At 40.6% G+C, this 25,097-nt stretch overlaps 1 protein-coding gene across 7 annotated transcripts in view; it reads right to left on the reverse strand.

Moving 5' to 3' along the window:
- Nucleotides 1–25,097, reverse strand: part of ATE1 (arginyltransferase 1) — a 149,978-nt gene that overhangs the window by 113,238 nt on the left and 11,643 nt on the right. For 3 of the 7 annotated variants that reach the window (XM_039250453.1, XM_039250450.1, XM_039250454.1), the window contains exons 5-8: nt 23,629–23,883; nt 21,137–21,369; nt 19,207–19,335; nt 18,152–18,280 (exon numbers count right to left, since the gene is read on the reverse strand). In XM_039250453.1, coding sequence (XP_039106384.1) covers nt 18,152–18,280; nt 19,207–19,335; nt 21,137–21,369; nt 23,629–23,883 — 746 coding nt within the window. The remainder of the gene's footprint in view (nt 1–18,151; nt 18,281–19,206; nt 19,336–21,136; nt 21,370–23,628; nt 23,884–25,097) is intronic. The other 4 variants (XM_039250456.1, XM_039250452.1, XM_039250455.1 and 1 more) reach the window with 2 other exon arrangements.

Below are 25,097 nucleotides of genomic sequence, written 5' to 3' on the forward strand. Positions count from 1 at the left end.
GAGCAGTTGCCTAAAATTATTTGGCATATCAAATGAATTACCACAGCAAAAACACACACCTTCATTGTTTAGACTACTTATCAATAGGCAGTATTGTTTGCTTGTTAAGTCATTACCAGGGGGTCATAAAACTTGAAGTTCCGCAGATTTAATGGAAAAAGCAGAGCTAACATACAAGAGGTAAAGACAAACTGTGCTCACGACAAGATGAGTCCTATCAGCTGAGCTTTACACTCAATAACACGTGCTTAACTCATCGTGGGTGAATTTCTCAGCACTCTGTCAGGAAATTCAAAACAGCTTTTACTTATTATAGAAGGACAACTGTCAAGAGCTTTTGACATCATCTCAATTCTCCATTTGCTTCACGTCACCAGTTCCTTTCTGAGTAGTTTTCCACGTGGCACCAAGTGCGCTCTCTCTCCAGCTGTTCCTTACAAACAGGCGGGGCAGCTGCTCGCGCGCGCGAGCTCCATGCCGGGCACTTGGCTGAGCATTGCGGGTTTCTTCCAGTTCCGGGACCAGATTTTTAGAAGCAGGCGCAACAACACAGAGGATGCTACGGATTACCATAGACTAATGAGCTAATTTTTCAAAAGGAGAGATATACTCTAAGAATGGGCAAGAAGCTCTATCACAAGAATAAAAAACCAAAAAACAACCCCCAGAAACATCCATAGCTCCTTTTTCTCCCACTGTAAGTAAAGCAATTAAATATATGTATAGGGGCACCTGGGTGGCTCAGTCGGTTAGGCGTCCGACTTCGGCTCAGATCATGATCTCATGGTTCCTGAGTTGGAGACCCGCATCGGGCTCTGCTGACAGCTCAGCCTGGAGCCTGCTTCGGATTCTGTGTCTCCCTCGCTCTCTCTGCCCCTCCCCCACTCGTACTTTGTCTCTCTTTCAAAAATAAACATTACCAAAAAAATTTTTTAAAGAAATATATGTATAAATCCTCACCAAGTAATACCACATAAAACTTATAAAAGGTATAACAGAATTTTAAAGACTAAAATTACATACTGATGAACCAAACTGGTTTTGAATATTACTTTTTTCCTTTGAAATAACTAATTCTAATATTAAAATTTCAAACACGTGATCTTTTAATTTGAACAAATACTTGAAATGCAATGGAAAAACAAAGAAAAATACAATTTCATTTGCAAATCCCAGTGGGATGGGCCAACTGTATTCCTTACTCGCCCTTGACCTCAGTATCTCTGATGAGTCCTAGCTGTTTATTATCTGCATTCTAGCAACTGAAGTGTAGTCAGTGATGATATGACCGAGCACCTTCACCTTTATTTAACCCTGATGAGAAACCCCACTGCACTATTTCCCCCCATGTTTACAAATGAGGAACCTGAAATGAATAAAGCTGAAATGAATGAACCTGAAATGAATAAATCAGAAAACTTGCCCAAAGCCACACAGACACAGTTAAGACTGAAAGCAGGAATGCAGTGTCAGGTTAATCAAGAATCAACGTCCATTGGATGCCAAACACTCGATCTGACACCAAACACTGCATTTCACTGTGGCCTCCCTCGGCTTTCAGGAAACAACGGAGGCATGCATATGTTACCTAGGATAGCTGTTATACTACTGTAATGGGCAGTTATCGAGCTACTCCAGAATTTCAGATACTAAATCTCAAGACAAAACCCCCAGAAGAGAGCAATAAAGGTCAAAATGAGGATGCCAAACAGCGTGCTTATGTCCATGACCCACAGAAAATCCCTCAAGTGCCATTTCCCATTTTCCTCTCGACAACTACCTGATTAACAGTACACCTGGCAATCTAGTTTCCAAGCCAATAAGTAATATTTCGACTCCTCCTTTACACCTGCTCTACTTCTCCCTAATGCTTCTCCCCTGCTAACCTACTAGATAATTGACTAATTGCTGATGCTTCCTGTTTAAGTGACCACTTCTGACCACCTTCTCCCACCCTGGACTGTGAGCTCTACAACAGCAAGGGATGTTCACCTTGTTCACTCATCTGTGAGGCTGTGCTGAGCGCCTCACGAAGAGTACATGGTGCACGGTTAAGTGCTCAATACATATTTTAAGGAAAACACTAATAAACCACAGATTAGAGAGGAAAAGAATGCTCTAACCAGACAAGCTGCGACAGTTAAGAACTGACAGCAAAAAAGGAAAAAAGATTAAAATAGAGAAACACTTTGGAGGAAAAAGCAGTCATCTGAGGGCATGTGTCACAGCAGAATCCAGCAAGAACAGAGCGCTCCTGAGGCACTAGGAGAGCCGTCAGCAGCAGACAAGTCCTGCACAGGGTGTGAGAAGACAGGGAACGACATACACTTGGGGAAAACGGTCATTTTAAATGAGTACATAAAGCCTAATGTTCCAATTATTGGAGAATCTGCTAAGGTTGATCATTTACTGATGTCAGTTATTCTGTGTTCATTATTTAGGCCCACTTCCACTTTTCCGTACTTGGGCACCATGGCCCAGCGGAAATAACATGGGAATATACAGACATCGCTCTGCCACTAACCATCACCTTATCTTGGACAACCTACTTTAACTCTCTAAGTAAGAAATGTGCACAATCGCTAAGGTCCTTTCATGTCTAATGTTGTAGAATGCTATGATCTTATGATCTGAGACAAGTTTTAGAAACTGTTGACAAAGGAAATTTTAAGGAAAAATGTTCGCATAGCTATAACTCCACCTCTCTGCATCTCCCCCCAAATTAACATTATGCTGGAGATATAATCGTGCCTCGGCTCTAATATATTTAGGTAAGTGATTCAAACACTTCAGTAATCAGAGTGCCTGGGGGGGCTCAGTCTGTTAAGCGTCCAATTTCGGCTCAGGTCATATCGCTCGGTTCGTGGGGTTCAAACCCCACATCCGGCTCTGTGCTGACAGCTCAGAGCCTGGAGCCTGCCTCGGATTCTATGCCTCCCTCTCTCTCCGCCCTTCCCCCGCACGCTTTCTCAAGAATAAACAAACATTAAGATATTTTTAAAAAGTTCTAGTAACTTAACTACTATTACTGACAAATGTCTCACAGCATACCTTAAGACATACTACAATACAAAAGTCCCTGGACTCAGGGGCTGTTCAGGAAAAGAGGCTTTTTCGACTGAAGTATACAACTAATTGTCAAAGCCCTCTACTCTAGTCAAGTAAGTTATCCCTAGCCTTAAAAATAAATAAAAAATATTTCAAAATGCTGAGAGCTTGCCATCATCATACAAGATGTTAGTTATATAACAGAGTTAGATGTTTATAAAATAGTACATGCCTACACACGACTGCCTGATTTCTCCACATGACTTAAGAAAAATGTCAGTCTAATACAATGAATACTTTTGTAAATATATGTTTTCTTCTCATATATGTAGAGTAAGATCATTAAGAAAACAATGAAGCTAAAGAACATAAGCTTCCTTAGGTTAAGTTCCCGAAAATATTTAAATCTTTAAGAAGCAAAGACTCATTTATAACGATCATATTCAATGCCTCAATGCAAACTGCCTCTAAGAAACAGCAGAAGAAAAGCATTTATCCAGACTTCACAGGCTGTGAACACACAACCTGCACACCAGGCTCAGGGGCAGAGCTGAGCCAGGGTGGAGGCGCGTCTGGTCTAGAGCTAGAGCACCACCTAGTGTCGGGAGTGAGAAAACAACCCAGAGGTCCACCACTTCCGGTCATAATGGACTCACAGGAACCTTCTCCCCTTTCCTTCACCATTCTGTCTGATCCTGTATGCCTGAATGTAAGAAAACTTTTCCCCCAAACAAGTATTCTTCAGAAGAGGAGGGCTCCTTACATTCAAGACTCTCTTCGGAAGTTTTCTGAATTTAGAAAACGATTTCCTAAAAAAGCACAGTAGTTCGAACTAACCTCAGTCACTGTAAGTTTTGAATTAATACAAGATCCAATGTAATCAGCAAACAAAGTATTTACAGGCAAAAGAGCATAGTTTCAGGGGCCTGTTTTTGGAAAACCCAAAAGACAAAACGCAGCAAGGGGAAATAAGGCTGCGCTGACAATGCTGAAGCTCCGAGATGGGCACAGCGGGGTGCACTATATGCTATCGTTAGTTAGCCTATGAATGCTTAAAACTTTCAACTGTACAGTTTTTTATTCTTTTTAATTATATTTATTTTGAGACAGAGAGCAAGTGGGGAAAGGAAAGAGAGAGGGACAGAGAGACTCCCAAGCAGGCTCCAGGCTGTCAGCACAGAGCCCGATGCAGGACTTGATCCCACGAAATGTGAGATCATGACCTAAGTGAAGATCCAAGTCGGTCACTTAACTGACTAAGCCACCCAGGTGCCCCATCATAAAGTCTTTTAAAAATTAAAAATATACTATTCAGATTTACTTCCTAATCCTAGGGGATAGGTCTTTCAAGTAATAGGTGAACTTCTTTCCAAAAGAAAAAAAAAAAATCTTTTAACCTAAAACTCCAAAAACAAAATAATAAAGTTTATTAATCTTTTTTAAGCCTTTTAAAGATTCCCTTAAGGGGCGTGCGGGTGGTTCAATTGGTTAAGCGTCCGATTTGGTTTCTGCTCAGGTCATGATCTCATGATTCATGGGATCAAGTCTCACGACTGGGCTCTGCACTGCCTGGGATTCTCTCTCCCACGCTCTCTGCCCCTCCCTCGCTTATGTGCAACTGTGCATGCTTTCATTCAAAATAAAGAGATAAACATTTTAAAATAAATACATTTAACAATAGATACTGTTTTCCTTAAAAAACAGTAAACGGTAACACTGCGAATATCATGTTACCTGAAGCCAAATAGGAAAAAACTCTCCTGATATTATTAAATCGAGTGCTTGTGGCCTAACATAACATCCATTAGTTTCCTCCATGGATTCAGAGGTCAACAATCTGGACAGAAGCGAAGATTATGTGCCGGGTGATCCATGCCGCAGGAGTGACTCTAGGTGCCACACCGACACCCAGCAGGGGTGAAGCTGTTTCCCTTCCACTGTGCCTTCCTGTGACTAATTTGTGAACATGCAACGTAGAAGGAAGGAGGGAAATGCGGGACACGGTGACCATGATGCCTGAGGACCTTATCTTGTTTAATCAGATAGAGAACGGCACACTCTAGCCTAACTATACCTCAGGTAAAAGACTCAACCTTACCAAAAAGAGGGAGGGATAGGAGTAGAGATTTCTCTTAAAATTTAAATAAAAATTCCCTTACTTCTGTAAAAATGCAACTATGAGATTATGTACATAACCACATACGCACAAAATCGCACATTCCTTCCACAGTGAGGGAAAAGGGACAAAGTTTATAAGCCTACCTGTTTAGTGCAAACAGAACATTTCTTACGGACCAGTTAGACTAGGTACTTCAATATTTTATTAAGGCAATAAGCTGGATTCAGTCACTAAATCTAACAGAGCAGGTTCATATTCTTACTGAGAAAAAAATGTTAGAGGAGTCATTCAAGATGCTATTTGTGAGCAAGACAGTTTTTCCACCTTACAGTTTCCATTGCTAAGAACACTCCTACTACTGCAGGGCAATGGCAGCGCCACCGTCTGTCACCCCCTCGACTGCTCACCCCCTTTCGTTTTCCTGTCACCCGTTGGCATCAGTCTGTCACTTGTTTCTCAAAGCGGTATAGAGCAAAAACACAAAACACGACTCTCTCTAAACATTTCAGCCTATGAGCATAGAAGTTAACCAAAATAAGACGCTTCCTCTAACATCTTCCTAAGAATTTAAAAATTAATCAGGGATAGGTTTCTCACCCGCTGTCAAAAACCCAAAAGTCCGCAACCACACTCTGCAGGAAAGGCTGTGGAGGAAGGCAGTCCCGCCCCCCGGAGGGCAAAAGGGACCATCTGGGAGGGGAACTGGGCGACAGCTAGCAACATTATGTGAGCTTCTGCCCTTTGATGCACCCTGTGAAATCAATCATAAAAGTATATACTTTTACACACACACACCCCCCCAACAACAAAACCGCCCTCCCTGCAGCACTACAAGATTAGAAATCACCCAAACGACGTGCCCTGGCAAGAGGCTGCTTCGATAAGCGACGGCACATCCTTTCAGGACACAGCATGGGGCTGAGTAACAAAGAGGCAGGGTTCTTGAGGATATGCTAGGGCTGTGACCGTGGGCATGTTTTTAGGGAAAAAAGAAAGGTGCCAAAAAGTGTACACAGGATGTTTCTCTTCATGAAAGGCAGAAAAATAAGATCATGCATTTGTATTTGTTCATTTTTGCAAAACCAAACAAAACACCAGAAGGACAGACACTAATCAAGAGGGTTATTACTGCAGGGCAGGGAGCAGCCAGAGAAGATGTGGAAAGACGACCCCTCTAAGTGGATCTCTTTGGTTGACTTTGGAATCACATAAATGTATCACCTATTAAAAAACTAAAATTAAGAAGCAAACCCTCAAATTCAAAACAAACTATAAATTAAAGTAAGTCAATCTGGTAACATAACCACATAAGAGAATAAAATTACTCCATGTGATTTCCGAACACTGTATTCTGATGAACATCTGATGTTCAAAAAAGAATCACAAAAGAATCGTAAACCTCACTTATCAGCTGTCATTAGTACAGTTACTGATACCATAACGTTGAATCTGTTTTATGTATATCATAATACAAAGCGGGTCCTGAAATATGCTAATGTAATCAAGAAACACAAAACAGAGAAACAAATATAAAATTAGAAAAGTTAAGACAATACCACATGTTAAATCTGAATTGGAACTATCAACATAAACTCGTTGGTACCCAATTCTTCCCGGTCTCTAAATTCAATCTCCATTAAAAAGAACCCCAGCTTCTTGGAAGACTGGTTATTCCCAAGACTGGGTTGGGAAATGTGTAAAATGAGCCGGGGGGATTTTTCTGTTCCAGAAAGCAGGAAGGCTCTCAATACTAAAAGGGGCCTATCAAAAGGACAGAGGAGATATTCTGATGGAGTGTCCTGTAAGCAAACTTTGGACAGGTTTAGCATCGAAAAGAATAATGACTGTGATTATAAAGTACTGAATAAAAAAATATCCAGGAGGTCTGCAATGAAAAAACAGGAGAGAAACTTCTGTCACCAGCTCCTTTCTCTAAAATTTGTAACTAAGGTGAAAGCATTTGGCATTTGCCTTGCCTTCTTAGGAGAAACTATAGGTTATCTTCTGTTGATTAGGAAAATCTCCTCAAGCCTTTTTAACAAAGAATGGCTACTAATACACGTATTAAACAAAGAAAAAGGAAAAACTGTTCTACCAAAAACAGAAAATCTCTTTTCCACCAACAACAGTGAAATGACTGATCCAAAGATCATCGAAGGACGTTACAGCCACTACATGAAAGGCTTTTGAGGAAAAAGTATCTATTCATCTGTGCTGAAATACTGCTCTCCAGGTTACTTGCTAATCTGTAACAAAGAGATCTGGAGGTCGCCGCTATAACGTGGTATTCAAAAGTAGCATCATCAACTCGGAGACCACCTATCATTATGTATCTTCTGACATAATATGAAGCACACAAAATCATCTAATGAAGTACATATGCCAAAATTGTTAAATGAGACCAAGAAGAAAGATTCAGATAAATACAGAACGTGGGACATTACGTAAGACAACGGGCTCGGACGTGTCATGTACCGCTGTGGGAATGAACATAACTGGCGCCCTGATTTAGGTACAAGAGTACGATTCTCCCCTAAAGAGAACTGGAGCTCCTTGGGAAAAAAGCAGATTCCAAATGTGGAAGGAAAAACTACAACATTGTTCTGGAACATCTTGTTGTCCCAGATAAAAAGGAAACTCTTGACTAATGGGGTCATAACAAAAGGTCATAGGAGTTTGCTTAAGGGGAATCCTAGTGGCCCAATTTGGGATGACTTAAGCATTAAAAAATGATAGCAAAGGATTATAATATTCCAAAAAATGTTTAAATCCATAAGGCCACAGTGATGTCAAAAGGAAAAAAGATGGTGGGTGGGGTGAATGGAGAATTCATGTTCTTCTTTGCAGTAACTATTCTGTGTCAGGTCATAAATGTGAGAGAAAGTAACACAATTTGATAAATCCCCGTTCTGCAGCCTGCACCACCTTCCCATAACTGACTCAGGCAAGGGAGATCAAAGGGCATTAAAACGACTGGCTAATACGCTGTTGGGAAAGAGGTTATTCAAAATATTTGAAAAACACCATCCCACAGATTACTCTAGGGTATAAGGTACATTGCAATGGAAAGATCTAATCGCAATGGAAAGATCTAATCACAATGGGGAAAACGGCACTCAACGATAGAGATCTGATGGCTTTCATCCAACCATGGGGGCAGACCTAGCATCACAAATAAGGGACAACCTGACATTGTGTGCTACCAGGTATAATGCAGCAGAGCAAAACCAGTGGCACAACCTCGAGAGAAAGCGGGCAGTATCTGGAAGGTGAGCTTCTGCAGAGCCCAGGACAGGGCAGCTCCGTTCTGGGTATACCCCCGACAGAAGCACTCCCCTGTTTACGAGATCATCCAGTTTACCAGGATGCCCGCGTACAGCACTGTTCACAGTAGCCCCAATCCGGGAACCACTCAAATTCCCATCAACAGCAGAAATGGTCAACTATGGTATATTCACCAGGAGGATGCTATCCAATGAGGCTGCACATCCTACAGCACACGGTAACACAGATGAATCGCACAAACAAAACGCTGAGTGCAAGAAACCATGAGCGAAGGAGTACACGTGTAGGACTCTACTGACATAAAGCACGAAACAGGCAAGCGACTCAGCAGTCTTGCAAGTCAAAAGAGTATGGATAGTGACCGCAAAAGGACGAAAGGGGACTGTGGAAGGGCTGGGAGTAGTCAATTTCTTGATCCGAGAACTGTTACACAAATAAGCTCAATTCACGAAAATTCATCTATCTGAACGCTTATGTGCTTTTTTCTCCATTTTACATTCTTCTCCACTAAACAAGGTTTTTTTCCAAGTACACATCACCTACACCTAAAAACACTTAAGCTAAATCCAATCACTAGAAAACACTCAAATCCTGAATACAGGACATTTTATAGCAATTAGGCTAAGCTCTTTAAAAATGTGTCACAAGAACGACAAAAATCGAAAGACTAAAGAAACAACAGCCACTTTATAAACATAGTACAGACATAAATGAGCCTTGACTGGATCCTGAATTACAAAAAAGAAGCTATAAAAGAGATTTTGGGTATAACTGGGAACACTTAAACATAGATTGTGATGCCACAAAATTTAAGAATGGTAAATATTACGGTTATGTAGGAGAACAGACTTATTCTCGGCAGGAGCATGTTTGGGATTTCCAGGCAAAGCGTTCTCATATCCACAGCTTTGCTCAGACAGTTCAGGTGAAAAAGGAAGAAGAAAGATAAAGCAAATCTGACAAAGTTATTAACAACCATGGGCCGTGGTGAACAGTATATGGGTGTTCACTGTACTCTTTCAACTGCTCTGTTCATAAATTTCAAAGTTTCAAAGTAAAAAGTTGGGCAAAGAAACAGCAATATTCCCCAAAATATTTAAAAGATAGCTGTTCTAGAATAAAAAAATTAATAAACTATAAAAACCTAATTTGGATGCTTACGTTAAAAAATGGGAAAATGTTGGGGCACCTGGGTGGCTCAGTCGGTTAAGCGTCCGACTTCAGCTCAGGTCATGATCTCACAGTTCGTGGGTTTGAGCCCCATGTCGGGCTCTGTGCAGACAGCTCAGAGCCTGGAGCCTCTTTCAGATTCTGTGTCTCCCTTTCTCTCTTATCCTCCCCTGCTCATGCTGTCTGTCTGTCTGTCTCTCTCTCTCTCAGAAATAAAACATTAAAAAAAGTTTTTTAATGGGAAAATGTAAATGAATACGAGATTAGATATTAGACGGCATTTGTAAAGAAGTCATTGTTAATTTTCTCATGAGTAATAATGAGGCTAAGTTTGAACAGCACACCTTATTTTTCAGAGATGCGCACTAAAGAACCTAGCAGTAAAATGTCATGGAACACGATGGAAGTTAAAACGATTCTCACACACACACAAAAGATGAAGCAAATGTGGAAAAAATAACTGTTGTTGAATCCAGGTGATGAGTTTATAGGTGGTCGGTATACATTCTTCCAATTTTCCTTTCTGTTTGAAAAGTCCGTAATGAAATTTAAAATTTAGTCAATATCTGAGTCAAAGACCACTGGGACAAAGAGTATAGTCTGTTTTTCAAACAGTTGAGAAGAGTTGAGATCAATTTCAATTATTTTAAGGAACCAGTGGGCCTTAATAAATAGTATTAGATAATGGTATTTTCGATAATACCATATCAACAGAATTCCAGCTAAGATCCCATGTTTATATGATATGGAATTAGTGGTATTCTGACAAACGATTCATAAATGCTGGTTGTGTATTGTATTATACAAAAAATAGGTCACAAATTACACCCATTTTATTTTATTTATATTCTATTATTCTCTCTCTCTACCTGAGGGATTGAAAACAGGAATGGAAGCAAAACTGCTGGAGTAATTCATCAAGTCCTTTACAATCTCACTATCTACAATTATGTGCTACTTCTCTAAGGATGTTTCTAAAAAGAGCTGCCTTGCTTTTTTAAATATCAAAGCAATCTATACTTACTTAACTTCTCAGCAAATCTCTGAAAACAATAATCTACTTTTCTGGGGTGACGAAATGATTATTTTACAGTTACCGACAGAGTTAAAATGGATTTTATGCACTGATACGGTTGCTCAAAGTCTCCAAGTTAGTAGGCTGACTTTTATTTACTTTAAATGCTTTACAACCATAAGGGCAAAAAACATCTTTTCTTGAAAGCAAGTAAATTAGTTTCACCTATTATATTAACGAAACCACACCAGAGAGCAGCTGCACAGAGGCCCTAGAGCAAGTCAGGAGGACACTTAAACTTTTCAGAGGAGAACTTTTTTGGCTTCTCTTCCTGCATCCCAGCACGGGAACGCGGGCCACGCAACCATGCAGGAAAGTAGTTGTGTAGGAGGGGAAAGGACTGCGCTCCAGAACCAGTGAAATGGGTTCCTTCAAAACGAAACGCCACTCTTCCAGACTGGGAAGAGAGTATACATCAATCAGTTTCTCGAAGCAGCCAACCTCCTGATAGAGTGTGCTTACACTAGATCCGTAAGCAAGGTGAGAATTTCTAGGATGACAACCCAGCAGGGTGAAGGACCTCATTTGCAGCAGCATCCCTTTCCTTAAAGGAAACCATCTCCCAGGCACTTCACAGCCTTGAAATTCCCAATTAATCATTGCCACAGTCAGTGATCTTACCTAGAGGAGACCAGAGATGCTGCTCCTGACCACTGCTCTGCTTCTAAAGCAGGGGTGTCACTCGAAGAGAAATGACCATTTTCACCCCCACTCCAGAGCAGTGGAGCAATGAGGCAGGGCACGAGAACAGAGAATGACTCACCAACTCCCAAGGGAAATAATTATATTTGGAACAGTACATGGGAAAGTTCGAGCTAAGGGCATTCTTAAAAGTTGAGATTTGGGGGATGAGCAAGGATGCTAGTAATTTCATGAGGGCAATAAGCTAAATCACAAGCTCAGATGATGTATCAGGGAGAAACAGGAAAAGAGACCACTAGGAAGAGCCCTCTTGGGGTCAGAGCAAACTGGAAAAGACTGCCTTCAAAACCTGCCCCAGCAAAGTGCCCAAATTTATGCCCGGGGGCACTGCGCAATCAGCCAGCAATCAGTGAGCCTAAGGGCTGGGTGTGATACCAAATGACACAAACACCTTAACAAAAAAAATCAAAAAAATCAAAAAATCAAAGTGATGGGGTGAGAGACAAAACAGAATACTGGGAAGACCACGGCCATCCCAGGGTGACTGCACTGCTCAAGGCTGAGCCCCCTATGGAGTGACATCAAGACTTCTCATATTTTATATAGATGTATATTCTCCTTTCTTCTACTGATGTTAGACCAATTGTATAAAAGCATAATTATGTTATTGGAACCATGACATAAAGGGAAGTAAGATATCTGACATCATATAGAAGGTGGATGGAACAAAGCTGTAACACAGTATGGAAATTATACTAGATGGTAACTCAAATCCACTCCTAGATCTATCCCAAAGTGAACTGAGTATGCCCACATAAAACAGTACATGAATGTACCGAATGTACCAAAATTTTCACAAAAGCCAAAAAATGAAAACCAACCAAATGTCCATCAACAGTATATCCATATAATGAAATATTATTCAGCCATAAAAAGAAGTACTGATACGTGCTAAAACATGGATGAACCCTGCAAACAACAGAGAGCACATACTGTATAATTCCACTTACAGGAAATGCCCAGATTAGGTAAATACAGAGACAGAAAATGGAACAGTCATTGCCTAGAGCTAGGGAGTTCAGGAAAAACTGAGGAGTGATTGCTGATAGGTATGCGGTTTCTTTCTGGGATGAGGGAAGGTTCTGATGTTAGTGATGACGGTTGCAGAACTGTGAACATACTAAAAAATCACTGAACTGTACAGTTTAAATGGGCAAATTATGATATGTGAATTGTATCTCAATAAAGCTATTAAAAAAAAACAAAACAAACTACGGTGCAGGGGCACCTGGGTGGCTCAGTTAAGCGTCCGACCCTTGATTTTGGTTCAGGTCATGATTTCACAGTTCATGAGATTGAGCCTTGCGTCACGCTCTGCACTGATAGCCTGGAGCCTGCTTGGGATTTTCTCTCTCCCTCTCTCTCTGCCCCTCCCCAGCTTGCTCACCCGCTCCCACTCACTCTCTCTCTCTCTCTCTCTCTCTCAAAATAAACAGATAAACATTTTTAAAAAGGCAAAAAAAAAACTTTTAAAAAAGTGCAGTACAAAGTCTTGACTTGCAACATATTATTTCATGTTATTCCTCAGCAACCGTTCTCAAAGAGATGACAGACAGATGAGCTCATAAGAAAAACACCACTTCATAGGTCTCTGAAAACTCTGTACGAATTCAGTTAGATCTCAGGTAAATAAAATGCTATGGATGATCTCAAAGTCAAAGGATTTATCAAACCCAATACAATACTTATCAAGCCATACTTGTGTGAAATCAAAAAGTACTATACTGTCAAAAACATTTTCCCCAGTACAAACTTGCTGTGAACATGTGACCTATAAAACATTTCACTAAGGCAAAACTATTTGGCCATAATAAAGAAATCCAGGGGCGCCTGGGTGGCTTAGTCGGTTAAGCGTCCAACTTTCGCTTAGGTCATGATCTCGCGGTTCGTGGGTTCGGGCCCCGCGTCAGGCTCTGTGCTGACTGCCAGCTCAGAGCCTGGAGCCTGTTTCAGAGTCTGTGACTCCCTCTCTCTCTGACCCTCCCCTGCTCACGCTGTCTCTCTCTCTCTTTCCTAGAAATAAATAAAACATTAAAAAAAAAGAAATCATTACATATTTGTTTAAACACAAGATCAAATCACATACCCAGAATTCAGTACTACTGATGGCAGTGAATGTAAACTAAAAATGTACAGAAACTGCGTACAAAAGGAAATACAGATCTGAATGACTCAAATTAAAATACACTATGAAAGGATTTTAAATGCCATGTTCATCTTTCTTAAATATACACCACTTTCAGAGTATGGGTTACTACCCTGTAATATGCATCATTTGCGTTATACGTTAGAACTATCCCATAATATGTAATAAAACTGAAAGAGTGTACCCTAGCACTCAAATTAGTACAAAGTCTTTTTCAAAAAGCCTCATTCACACCTTAAGTCTAAACACAGAACACCGCCCTGGAGCCTCTCCAGACAGGAAGTGACAGATGCTCCTTTCAGATTAGCATCTTGCCACAGTTAGCTGTCCCACAGGCCTCTCAAACTCACCCTAGCACTCATTTTCTGCCCCAAAGCCCACAAATTCTTCCTCCTCTTGTATTTCTGATCTCTGATAAGGTCACCACGATCTACCCAATCATGCAAGCCAGAAACCTGAAAGAGCAATCTAGATTTGTCCCTCTCCTCTACTTCCAACTCCTCAACATCCTTCAAGTCAAACGCCAAGTCCTCATCAACTCTCCCTCCGAAGCATCTGCCGTACCCTCACCATCCGCTTGCTAGACTGCACACTTCAAGCCCATCACCCCTCACTGGCTCTGCCTCTCGGACACAACTCCTGCATAAGCCTGCCACCAAAGGGGCTGTCAGTACCAGACAGGAATTCGTAACGTCCAACATTATTTTGGTTTACATTCCTTCACTCTTTTTTAAACATGTGGTTCAAATAAGGACCCTCCTCCATCTCAGCTCTTGGGTAACGGATGGCATGCATGTGATCCAGACATGACCACAATTCTCCGCCCCCCAGTCACAGTGACGGACTCAGGGATAAGGATGCATCTCAGGTTGAGCCAGTAAGCACCTTCCTCAAGACTTCTTACTGAAATAAGTTAAAAAACACACATTGTTGCTGAGATCACTCATTGTGAGAGTAACATACCTCACACTGGCAGTACTCATCTCTGCCACCATGTGCCTGCTTGAGATTCAACCCCTGCAGGGAAAGGGAGCAAGGAGACCACAAGCAGGAGACCTGATGGTATTTTCCCCAAACCTCTTTGTTACATAAGCAAATACAGTAAAACTTTGGATTTCCAGGAACTTGTTCTGCGAGTGTTCTGCAAGACAGGCAAACATTTCTGATAAATTGTAACTTGATAAACGAGTGATGTCTTGCAATATGAGTAGTACATGACGTTGAACATCACATGATCAATGGTTCTTCTCTCTCTCTCTCTCTCTCTCTCACTGTGAGCCAATGGTTCTTCTCTCTCTCACTGTGAGATTATGGGTGATCATCTCCCATGCTTGGAGCTCAGGTCTCAGGCTGCAATGTTTGGCAGAAATCAGTGATTTTTCAGAACATTGGAAGGTGCCCACAACTGGCACTAGTGTATTTTTTGTCACTTTAAAGCACCTACGGACAGTCCTTTGCTTTTCCAGACAAGAGTAAGCTTAGGAATGCTTTGTTTCATTCTAGGTCAGGCTGCCTGCAGATATATACCTTTCCTCTGCTGCCTTATTGCCAGTTACATTAAATACAGCATATGACAAATTTATCAATACTGTACTGGAGTCAACATCCACGCAAGCATATTCAACAGCCCCCACGCAAAAAAGATTCCATTGAACCAACAGATAGCAGTGATTCCGGTGGTGATAGTGAAAGTCGTCCTACATAATAACCCTCCTCTCTCTTGTCTCCCTCACACCAGCCACAAAGGTTTTCAAAAGGTTAAGTGCAGGTTAATTTGTTCATTTTTCTTTGTATTTCATATTTCATATTTTATTCTTTTGTATTCTACTGTAGTATTGTAATCACTTTTATAGGAATATTTTTGGGTTGTAGAATGAATCATCTGAGTTTCCATTACTTCTTATGGGGAAATTCACTTTGATATACAAATACTTTGGGTTACAAACATGTTTCCAGAACGAATTACGCTCACAAACCAAGGTTTTACTGTAAATCTCTTCTTTAAAAAAAAAAAATCAACTTTGGTTTTTGTTGCCTGTCAAGTCTTACCACTTTTCCTTTTTGTTTGTTTTTGGGGTTTTTTTTAATGTTTTATTTATTTCTGAGAGAGAGAGAGAGACAGTGTGAGCAGGGGAGGGTCAGAGAGAGAGGGAGACACAGATTCTGAAGCAGGCTCTAGGCTCTGAGCTAGCTGTCAGCACAGAGCCCAACACGGAGCTTGACTTCACGAACCGTGAGACCATGGCCTGAGCCGAAGTCGGACGCTCAACCGACAGAGCCACCCAGGCGCCCGCTACCACATTTCTTAACAACAAAATGGGAATTCTCTAGCTCCACTCTGTGTACGTACTGGTATGTTATAAAACCGTGAGTACAGAGATACATATGTATACACACACATCACGTATACAAGAAGGTCACACATATAGATACCACATATATATTTGCTTACATTTTCAAAAAGTATCAACAAAAAAAGCAAAATTAATTCTAAGATAAACAACCCTGTTTCATGGGACGCCGAGGTGGCTCAGTCGGTGAAGCATCCAACTTTGGCTCAGGTCATGATCTTACAGTTTGTGGGTTCGAGCTCCACGTCGGGCTGTGTGCTGGCAGTGCAGAGCCTGCTTGGGATTCTCTGTCTCCTTCTCTCTCTGCCCCTCCCCCACTTGCAAAACAGTACACTCTCTCTAAAAATAAATAAATAAACTTAAAAAAAAGAATAAAAAAATATATTTGTAAAATGCTATTAAAAACAAGAGGTGGACTTATTTTGAATTAAAAGACGTTAAGAGAGTTATCAACCAAACGTGACGTCTAGATCTTGCAAGGATCCTGATCCAACCACAGCAGCCACGCAGACATTTCTGAGACAACTGAAAAACAGTGAACATCTACTGGGGATTAGATGACCTGATTATTAATTTTGCTGGGTGATTACGGTATTAGTTATATATTTTAAAGCTTATAACTTTTAATCTAGAGATTTTCCTATTTTTTTTTTAAGTTTATTTATTTTGAGAGAGAGAAAGAGACACGAGAGACAGAGAGAGAAATCCCAAGCAGGCTCCATTCTGCCAGCACAGAGCCAAATATGAGGCTTGAACCCATGAACTGCAAGACCATGACCTGAGCTGAAGTCAAGAATTGGATGCTCAAACAACTTACCCAGGTGCCCCCTCCCTCTTTTGCTAAAACACTTTATTTATATATTTGTTTCGTAGAAGTACCCAGGTGTCCTTTTATCTCTTGTATTTTTTTATGTGTGTGACCTGGTTATTACCACTAGAAGCTCGTAATTCAGGGTCAGTATCTTTAGCAAGAATATCCCATAGGTGGCACTTTACACTTCTTACGTACAGTTCTGTTGCCGAGAGCGCCCTTCTCCCTTTTGGCCTGACACGCATTTACTTACCTTGTAAGACTTGGCTCAGACGTCACTTCCCTCAGGGAAACCTCTGTAACCCCCAGCCCCACACCAGGCTGGCTCTCCCGGCTGAGCCAAGAGCTAGCCCTGATGGCACCGGACCTGCTTCCGCGCCTGTTGCCCTACCCGGACTGTGAACACCTTTAACGGACTAGTCTGCAGGACTGGACTCCCCAGAGGCCTGAAGCCTAAGCGGGGGAAGTCCCAGGAAAGTAGTCTTCGGCAAGTGAACACATGGGACCACGTCCTGGTGTTACGGCCCAGCCACCCGTCCCTGGCAGGCAGGCAGGCAGGCACAAAGTCAGGATCCCCAGGGTAAGAGGAAGTCATGTTCACAAGACACCCTGAGAACATCAAAGGGAGCGTCCTGGCACCTGGCACACTCCTTCAGGCCTCGGCAGGGAACCACGCATGGCATCTGGAAGGTGCATACGAAGCACCCGGAGGCCGGATTCAAAATGCGGACTCTGATTCAGCAGGGCCACAGTGGGACCCAGATTCTGCCTTCCTCCCAGGGGGATGCTGTTGTCTGCAGACTCCACTTCAAAACTAAGGTGCCAGGAGACCTGGAAGCCAGCCCTCTCTGAGGGATCATACAGCATTAACCCCTGTCTTACTAATCATCTCTGTTAGGCTAACAGTCTACGCCATTAAAAAGCAAACGAAAATAAAAAAATCAAAACTTGAATTCTTCTGCATCTGTTGGCATCTTTCTTCCAATGTAACCACTTCCCTGCAACAATTACACAATCTCTCATTCATCTAAAGATCCCCAGCCTGGAAGCTTACAGGCCCTCAATAAATGCTTTAAATGGTGTTCCATATAATCTCAACATGTTTCACTGTTTCCCCCTGGCTTGTTTAGATAGGTGTGTCCACTGGCCCATCTTCCCCATTTGATTATTGACTCCTCAAAAGGCAGAGACTCTCCCCTTTGTGCCACGGCACCTGCTTGGGCACCGAACCGGCACTCAGTGATGTTTGCCGACTTAGCCTGAGGACTGAACACAGGAACACGCTACACCAGGTTCTCAGAGAGAATTTTCACAAAAGTTTAGTAACATACACTGAAAAGGATGAGTGGCTCTACTTAAATAAGAAAAGAGCCAAAGAAAGTTCTCTGTTATGCTTCTTCAGACAGCCTCATCAAGACAGGAAAAAATGTGTAACAAAAGGTACCTCAGTCTTCCCACACTCATCGGGCGGGTCCTGGTGTATGGCCATTTGATACTTGACATACAGAGAAAATGACCGGCTGAAGGACGACTTGAACTCTGGGTCCTCAAAGGAGACAGGTACTAACCTCACCTTCAGAGCAAGGAAGATACAAGCAAATGCTATTGAAACACCTCTACCTGATGACATGCTTCTGAAGGTGAGGCCAGAGTAAGATCTCCGCAAATCCACTTCCAAAGCTCAGTGCTGGGATTTTTCATGAAATGAATGAACCCTGGAACGTGCTGACTGGCACAGAGCCTCAAACGCTAACTTTATACTAGCACTTAGGAAATTTTTAACTCACAGGGACCAGGACAATTTATTTTTCTTTTACTATGTTTTTTACTCTTTCTACCTGTTGTCACAATGTTGATCATGGTAACGGTCACTACTTTTGTCCCCTCTACTCGCATTAAGTGTTTTAAGATTTTTCCCCTTCCAGATTTTTCTTGGGTAATATGATTTATAAAATTACAAGCATATGTGAACTTCTATTAAAATATTCCATGATCTCAAAAAAATTCTACTATCTTACTTTTCTAGTTCCACACTGTTCTGTATGGGTAGTACATCAACAAAGAATAATTTAACTGTTATGAACTCTGTCAATACATGACGTTTACATGGAGATAAAGCATATTAATGATGTTGTTCAAAGTACACCTATGATAAAAATGTAAAGGCTTTTTGCCTTTTTCCCCTCATATTTTATCTTAGAGTTCTATTTATTACTAGTTTTTAGATAAATACATCTAGACATCATTACTTGAAATAAAGATAACTCATTCTGTGTGTTACTCTCCACTCTGAAATTATACATGACTGGCACTTAACATGTGCTAGGTAAAATTTGCACTTTCAGAATGTCCTTTAATCCACGGTCCTATCATGTTGCAGATATGCTGCAAACTGAATATAAATCAAATGCACCACAAATAAACCAAGTTTTCATACAATGATATCAAATGGAGGGGGAAGTTCTATTTGCACAAAAAAATTACACTCGGCCTGCTGACCTGGCTCACAGTTGGTTTATCAGGTGGGTCCTTGTGAATAACCATCTGGTAACGTTTATAGACCTGGTAAGACTCCTGAAATGTGGCTTTGAACTGAGAACTTGCTGGAGATGATCTCACCACCCTCACCTTCAGAAGGAGTTAAAAAACAATGTTCATTAATTTATGTATTTATTCCACAGAATATGCATTAAAACAATCACTCCCACCCAAAAAAAAAAAATGTTTCCACACAAATATTAAAACATAAACCATGATAATATTTTAACATTAAGAATCAACCAGATAGTAAATCATTTGAAAAAGTTATTTCTACAACTTACAGATTCATTTAAAAGGCAGAGGATTCTGTCTAAGACTGAGACCTACGACTGAATTACAGAAGACAAGACTTTATGGCAAAATGGCAAAGTGCTTCTGGCATTCCAGGAACAACACAAATAAATACTCTTTTCGTTGCATGCAACCCACCTTCAGTGAATCAGTCAGAAAGACTAAAAATGTGAATATATGTTTTAGACACTCTTCATGCTTCACTGCTAACTCTAAACTTACAAGTTTCTTTTTTTTGTAAGTGTCAAAGGCAACCCTCACAAGTATGTGTACCTCATGGCAGTGTTAAGAATGAAGAGTCTAAAGTCAGATTTCTTTTACTCAAATTTTAACGTCACCGTCTTGGGTCAAGTAAATAAATTTATTCTCTGTGGCTTAGTTTCCTCATACGTAAAATTGAGGAGTGAAAAACCGTAATTACACAGTAAAGTTGATGTGTTTTTACATTGACTATTTACTAGCCAGTTAAAATGTGTTAGCAAAACAGAATAGTAAAACAGAAAATCGAGTACAATATAATAAAAAGGCTAAGTAGAAAATTTTCATGTGTGCCCTAAGAAGTAATTCTCCAAAAAGAGGGACATACAGTGGACATAAATTCTCTGCCCATCCTAGCTATCATTAAAAAAGTAAAGCTGCTTACTTACAACACACTAGATGGGGCTGGTGCCCTGACACACTATCACTTATGGTCACAAGATAACAGACGCCTCATAAAATACGTTAAGTAGTGGGTTCAATTCTTTTTAATTTGGGAAGGAGAAAGTGTCAATACCAAAATCAGAACAGCCTAAGGAATTATAACAAAGTTGTTACCACAAAAGTCTAATAACATATATCATCCTAAGGTTGAGACTGCATTAAAATTAATTTTTTAATAACAGGTCCTTAGTGATACTCTTAGACAAAATTTCAAAGGCTACCCAGTTACTAATGAGATATGAGCATAAAATCATTATCGTTAATGTTTTAAGGGGAAAAAATGTATAAATACCAAATACTAAAAAAATGTAGAATTAATTTGGAATGTAAATCAAAAATAACAGGAATACTCTAGAAGTATTCATAGTATGCCTACACTGGTTTGAGCAAATTACTGAGAAAGGACTGCAATAGGACAACTTCGTACTATTTAGTTCATTCCTAGTTGCTGTCTTGCGTATATAATACCATCTGTTGCCTTGGTCAAGTTCAGAATATTAGAATGGATAAAAAACAATTATTTGCCTACTGTGATCTTTTCTCCTGCACTATCTAACCAAAACTGCCAAAGATGAAATTTTAAATAGTATATTTTATCTCTTTCACTACTAAATATCAGTCAAGGGATACAAAAAGCCAGAGTCCCTTGCAGAGTAACATGCTAAAACTGGAATGGTTTTCACAACTTTCTGCCGAAAATATTTCCTTTAAATCTTAAAAAAGAAAAAGGGTTTTCTCAAGTAGCAATAAACTTAGTAAATACAAACGCTACTCCATCCCAATTCACTTTCATTTCCCGTAATCTAAACAACAAAACATCAACTGGTAGTATAACCTCAAATGAAAATAAAGTACCCAACAACAACAAAATAAAATAAAACGCCCTCCGAAGTACCTCCAGCTTATGTGAAGCATTCTCTGGTAAAGATTCAAAAATTAAATCTTCAAGTGATTTGGGCTGGTTGGATTTATTGGCCTTTGGTGGGAACAACGATGGTGATTCACCCTGAGCCTGGAAACCCTCAGGCTGTCCAGCAGGGTTCTGCTGCATGAGTTTTAACCTTTTCCTTTCTTTCCGGATTTCCTTTGCTTTTCGACAGGGAGGCTTACTCAAATCTGCTCCTTTGCCTAAAAACAATTTCAAAATATTAGACCACTTACATTTGACTCAAGAAATGTGGTCAAAAGTCTCAAAGAGTCTACAAAATTAGGTCCAAAGAATTCCAACAGTTAGGTTAGTTTTGTGGGTAGATACTTCAGAAGATTCTGATGTAGAGCTCTAAGTCAATCCTAAAATTCTATCTTAGGGACACCTGGGTGGCTCAGTCGGTTGAGTGTCCGACTTCGGCTCAGGTCATGATCTCACAGTTTGTGAGTTTGAGCCCTGTGTCAGGCTCCGTGCTGACAGCTCAGGGCCTGGAGCCTGTTTGGGATTCTGTAGCTCCCTCTCGCTCTGCCCCTTCCCTGCTCAAGCTATCTCTCTCTCACTCTCTCCCTCAAAACAAATAAACATTTAAAAAATTTTTTTAAAAATCTATCTTAGAAGCAGGAACTGTCAAAGAAAATAAATAGTCACAGAAACTTTTCAGGTAGCTTTTACTGGGGAAATTTAAAAAAACAAATTTTAATATTCATCCATTTCTCTGCCTTTATAAGTAGGAAAAAACATAATCAATTATCTTCTGCTTCAGGACATGAATGTTTCCAGCAGATTTCTGAGGGACATTTCTCTCAAATCATTTTTGACATCAATAAATGCTTAGGACCTGGACATACACGAATACTGATTCCAGGAAACACTCTGGCAGTTTTTTAATAAAAAAATACTTCTGCTTCATTGAAGATATCCGTGTCTCTCCATCTAACTAAAAGGCCTCATTAGTTCAGCTCAGTTAATGAGAGTTTTTGCTTGTATTAAAAGAGCAAATATCAAACTGAAAGGCCTTTAAGATACAAAAATTTTAACTACAATAGGGGCGGCTCAGTCAGCTAAGTATCTGACTCTTGATTTCGACTCAGGTCATGATCTCATGGTTTGTGAGTTCAAGCCCTGCATCAGGCTCTCTGATGTCCGTGCAGAGCCTCTGTCTCCATCTTTGCCCTTCCCCCACTTGCGCGCACACGCGTGCGCTCTCTCTCTCTCTCAAAAATGAATGTTTTTAAAAAAATGCAAACCAAAGCTTTCTGTGCATTAATAAGATTTAGACAAGAAAAACTATCACAGTAATAAAAATCTCTCCTTTGGATCATTTTGTATAAATAAATGTAAAAATAAATTAAGGAACTGAAACATAAACATCCAAATTGACATTTTATGAAATAATTTTTTTAAAAATCATACAGGGGTGTCTGGGAGGCTCAGTTGGTTAGGCATCTGACTCTTGATTTCGGCTCAGGTCATGATCTCACGGTTTGTGAGACTGAGCCCCACATAGGTCTCTGTACGGACAGTGCGGAACCGGCTTGGGATTCTCTCTCTTCCTCTCTCTGCCCCTCCCCCCGCCGAATAAATAAATAAATGAACACTTTAAAAAATAAACATTTTGAAAAGATAAAAGAAAAATTTTTAAATCATACAAACACATGCATGCACACACATATATATAACAAACCCATTTAAAATTAGATTTTTTTTTTTTTTTCTGAGACAGACAGTGTGAGCAGGGGAGGGTCAGAGAGAGAGGGAGACACAGAATCCAAAACAGGCTCCAGGCTCTGAACTAGCTGTCAGCACAGAGCCCGACATGGGGCTCGAACCCACAAACCGCAGACCATGACCTGAGCCCAAGTCGGAGGCTCAACTGACTGAGCCACCCAGGTGCCCCTAAAAATTGGATAAAATTTTAAAACCTAAGTATTTTAAAGAGAAAACATAGGAAAAAAATCTGACCTTATTAAATGTAATGAAATATCAAAATCTGGGAATTTTTAAACTAAAATTCATTAACATTACATAAAGAAATCTAATGACAAACTAAACTTTATAATGTCTGTACTTTGAACATAATAATATGAAATAAAACATAAAATTTACTTTGTCTCACTTCGCACCAAAAATAAAAATGTTTCACACCATATCCATACACAAATAAAAATGTGATTCTCAAACTCTAAGGTCCTAGGGTAGTAAGAAATGGCACTCTTTAAAAATATCTGTATTGGAGGATAATAAAACTATTATTTCAGGCTTTTTAAAAAATAGCAGTTTTTAAAAGATGTGATTTGTCCATCTAAATCTAGGCAATAATAAGTTGTACAAAACAGGGATTTTATAGACTTCACATAACTCCTGTTTTTAGCTGATGAGAGCGCCCAGGGGCGACAACATCTCAAGCACAAAGAAAATCACGAGGACTGTATAAAGGTCACAGAGTAAACTCGCACTACCTGGCTTAGGAACCGAGGGTACTTTCACTGGATGCGACGGCTCACCAGAGCCTAGCTTCTCCTCCATAGCTTGTGACTGAATTAATTCACTGGATTCTTCTTCCTTTGGGCTTTTTCCTTTCTTTTTTTCTTCACTCTCGAAGCGCTCTGTGAGGTCATCACTGAACGTTTTAAGGTCACACTGTATATCCAATTTATTTATTAATCCAAAGTCGCCAGCAACAGTGTCCTCCATGGTGGGCTCCATGGGCTCATCTACAAATCAGAAAAAATCAAAGTCCATCAGCCAGGCCATCTGATGCAACTACACACACATAGTTTAAAAAAAAAAAAAAAAAAGCACCTTTTCTCCAATGTGGTAGACTACTGTGTGTGCATCAGATCCATTCTCCCACCTTCCAAAGTAACAGAGCTGTAGTTAAAACTGTGGCACCCAAGCAGGGGAATGTGCCCCGGTCCCTCCACAAGTTGTGACCAAGCTCCTACCAGTGGATCAGAACCAAACGGATAGGTCCAATCTGGCCTCACTTGTTTTTATTTTTTTTTTTTTTAAATTTTTAATGTTTTATTTATTTCTAGGAGAGAGAGAGAGAGAGAGAGAGAGAGCAGGGGAGGGTCAGAGAGAGAGGGAGTCACAGACTGAAACAGGCTCCAGGCTCTGAGCAGGCAGTCAGCACAGAGCCCGACGCGGGGCTCGAACCCACAAACCACGAGATCATGACCCAAGCGAAAGCCGGACGCTTAACCGACTAAGCCACCCAGGCGCCCCTGGCCTCACTTGTTTTTAAAGGAAATTTGTAACCCTGAACTTTCACCCTCTCCCCTCCCCACTGACTGGATGAGTAAAAACCAGTGTGAGCTTGGAAATTACATGTTGAAGAGAATCCCAGAATGGCTGGGGTCAGAGCAGACCATAGGCTAACATGAAACCCCCACACTGGGCTGTCACACTAGGCAAGAAACAGACTTCTATCATTTGTTAGTCATTGCATGTTGGGGTCCTTTTCTCATAGCTATTTACCCTTCTACTTTAACAAGTATATCACTCCTATGAGTTAACTTGCAAAGATAAATAATTTATAAGTCTATAGCAAGTCAAACAAAGAACCAAATGGAAAAGCTACGCATAAAGACAGGCAATCATCAACGGAAGGCACCTCAACGCTCATCTGAATATTAAGTTTTGAAACTCGGAAAATGATTCCCAGCCACTGAAAAAAATTTTTGACCAACCAACAAAATGTATTTGGTCTTTAAGACTATGTGGACGATACTAATCAGAGTTGTACCAAAATTCTGATGTTCCCAATGCCCAATTGCCCCTGAACCTCTGGACCCCACAAGACATTCCAGGCTTGTTGGTGCCCACATCTCTGCCAAGTCTGTTCCATGATGTCCTGAATCCTAATCCTTTAAGGGCAGTGCCTGAGAGCAACGAAGTTACGTGGCCTGCTGGTCACTGTATCACC

This window comes from Hyaena hyaena, unplaced genomic scaffold (genome assembly GCF_003009895.1).
Source record: "Hyaena hyaena isolate Hyena2069 unplaced genomic scaffold, ASM300989v1 scaffold_367, whole genome shotgun sequence".
NCBI lineage: Eukaryota > Metazoa > Chordata > Mammalia > Carnivora > Hyaenidae > Hyaena > Hyaena hyaena.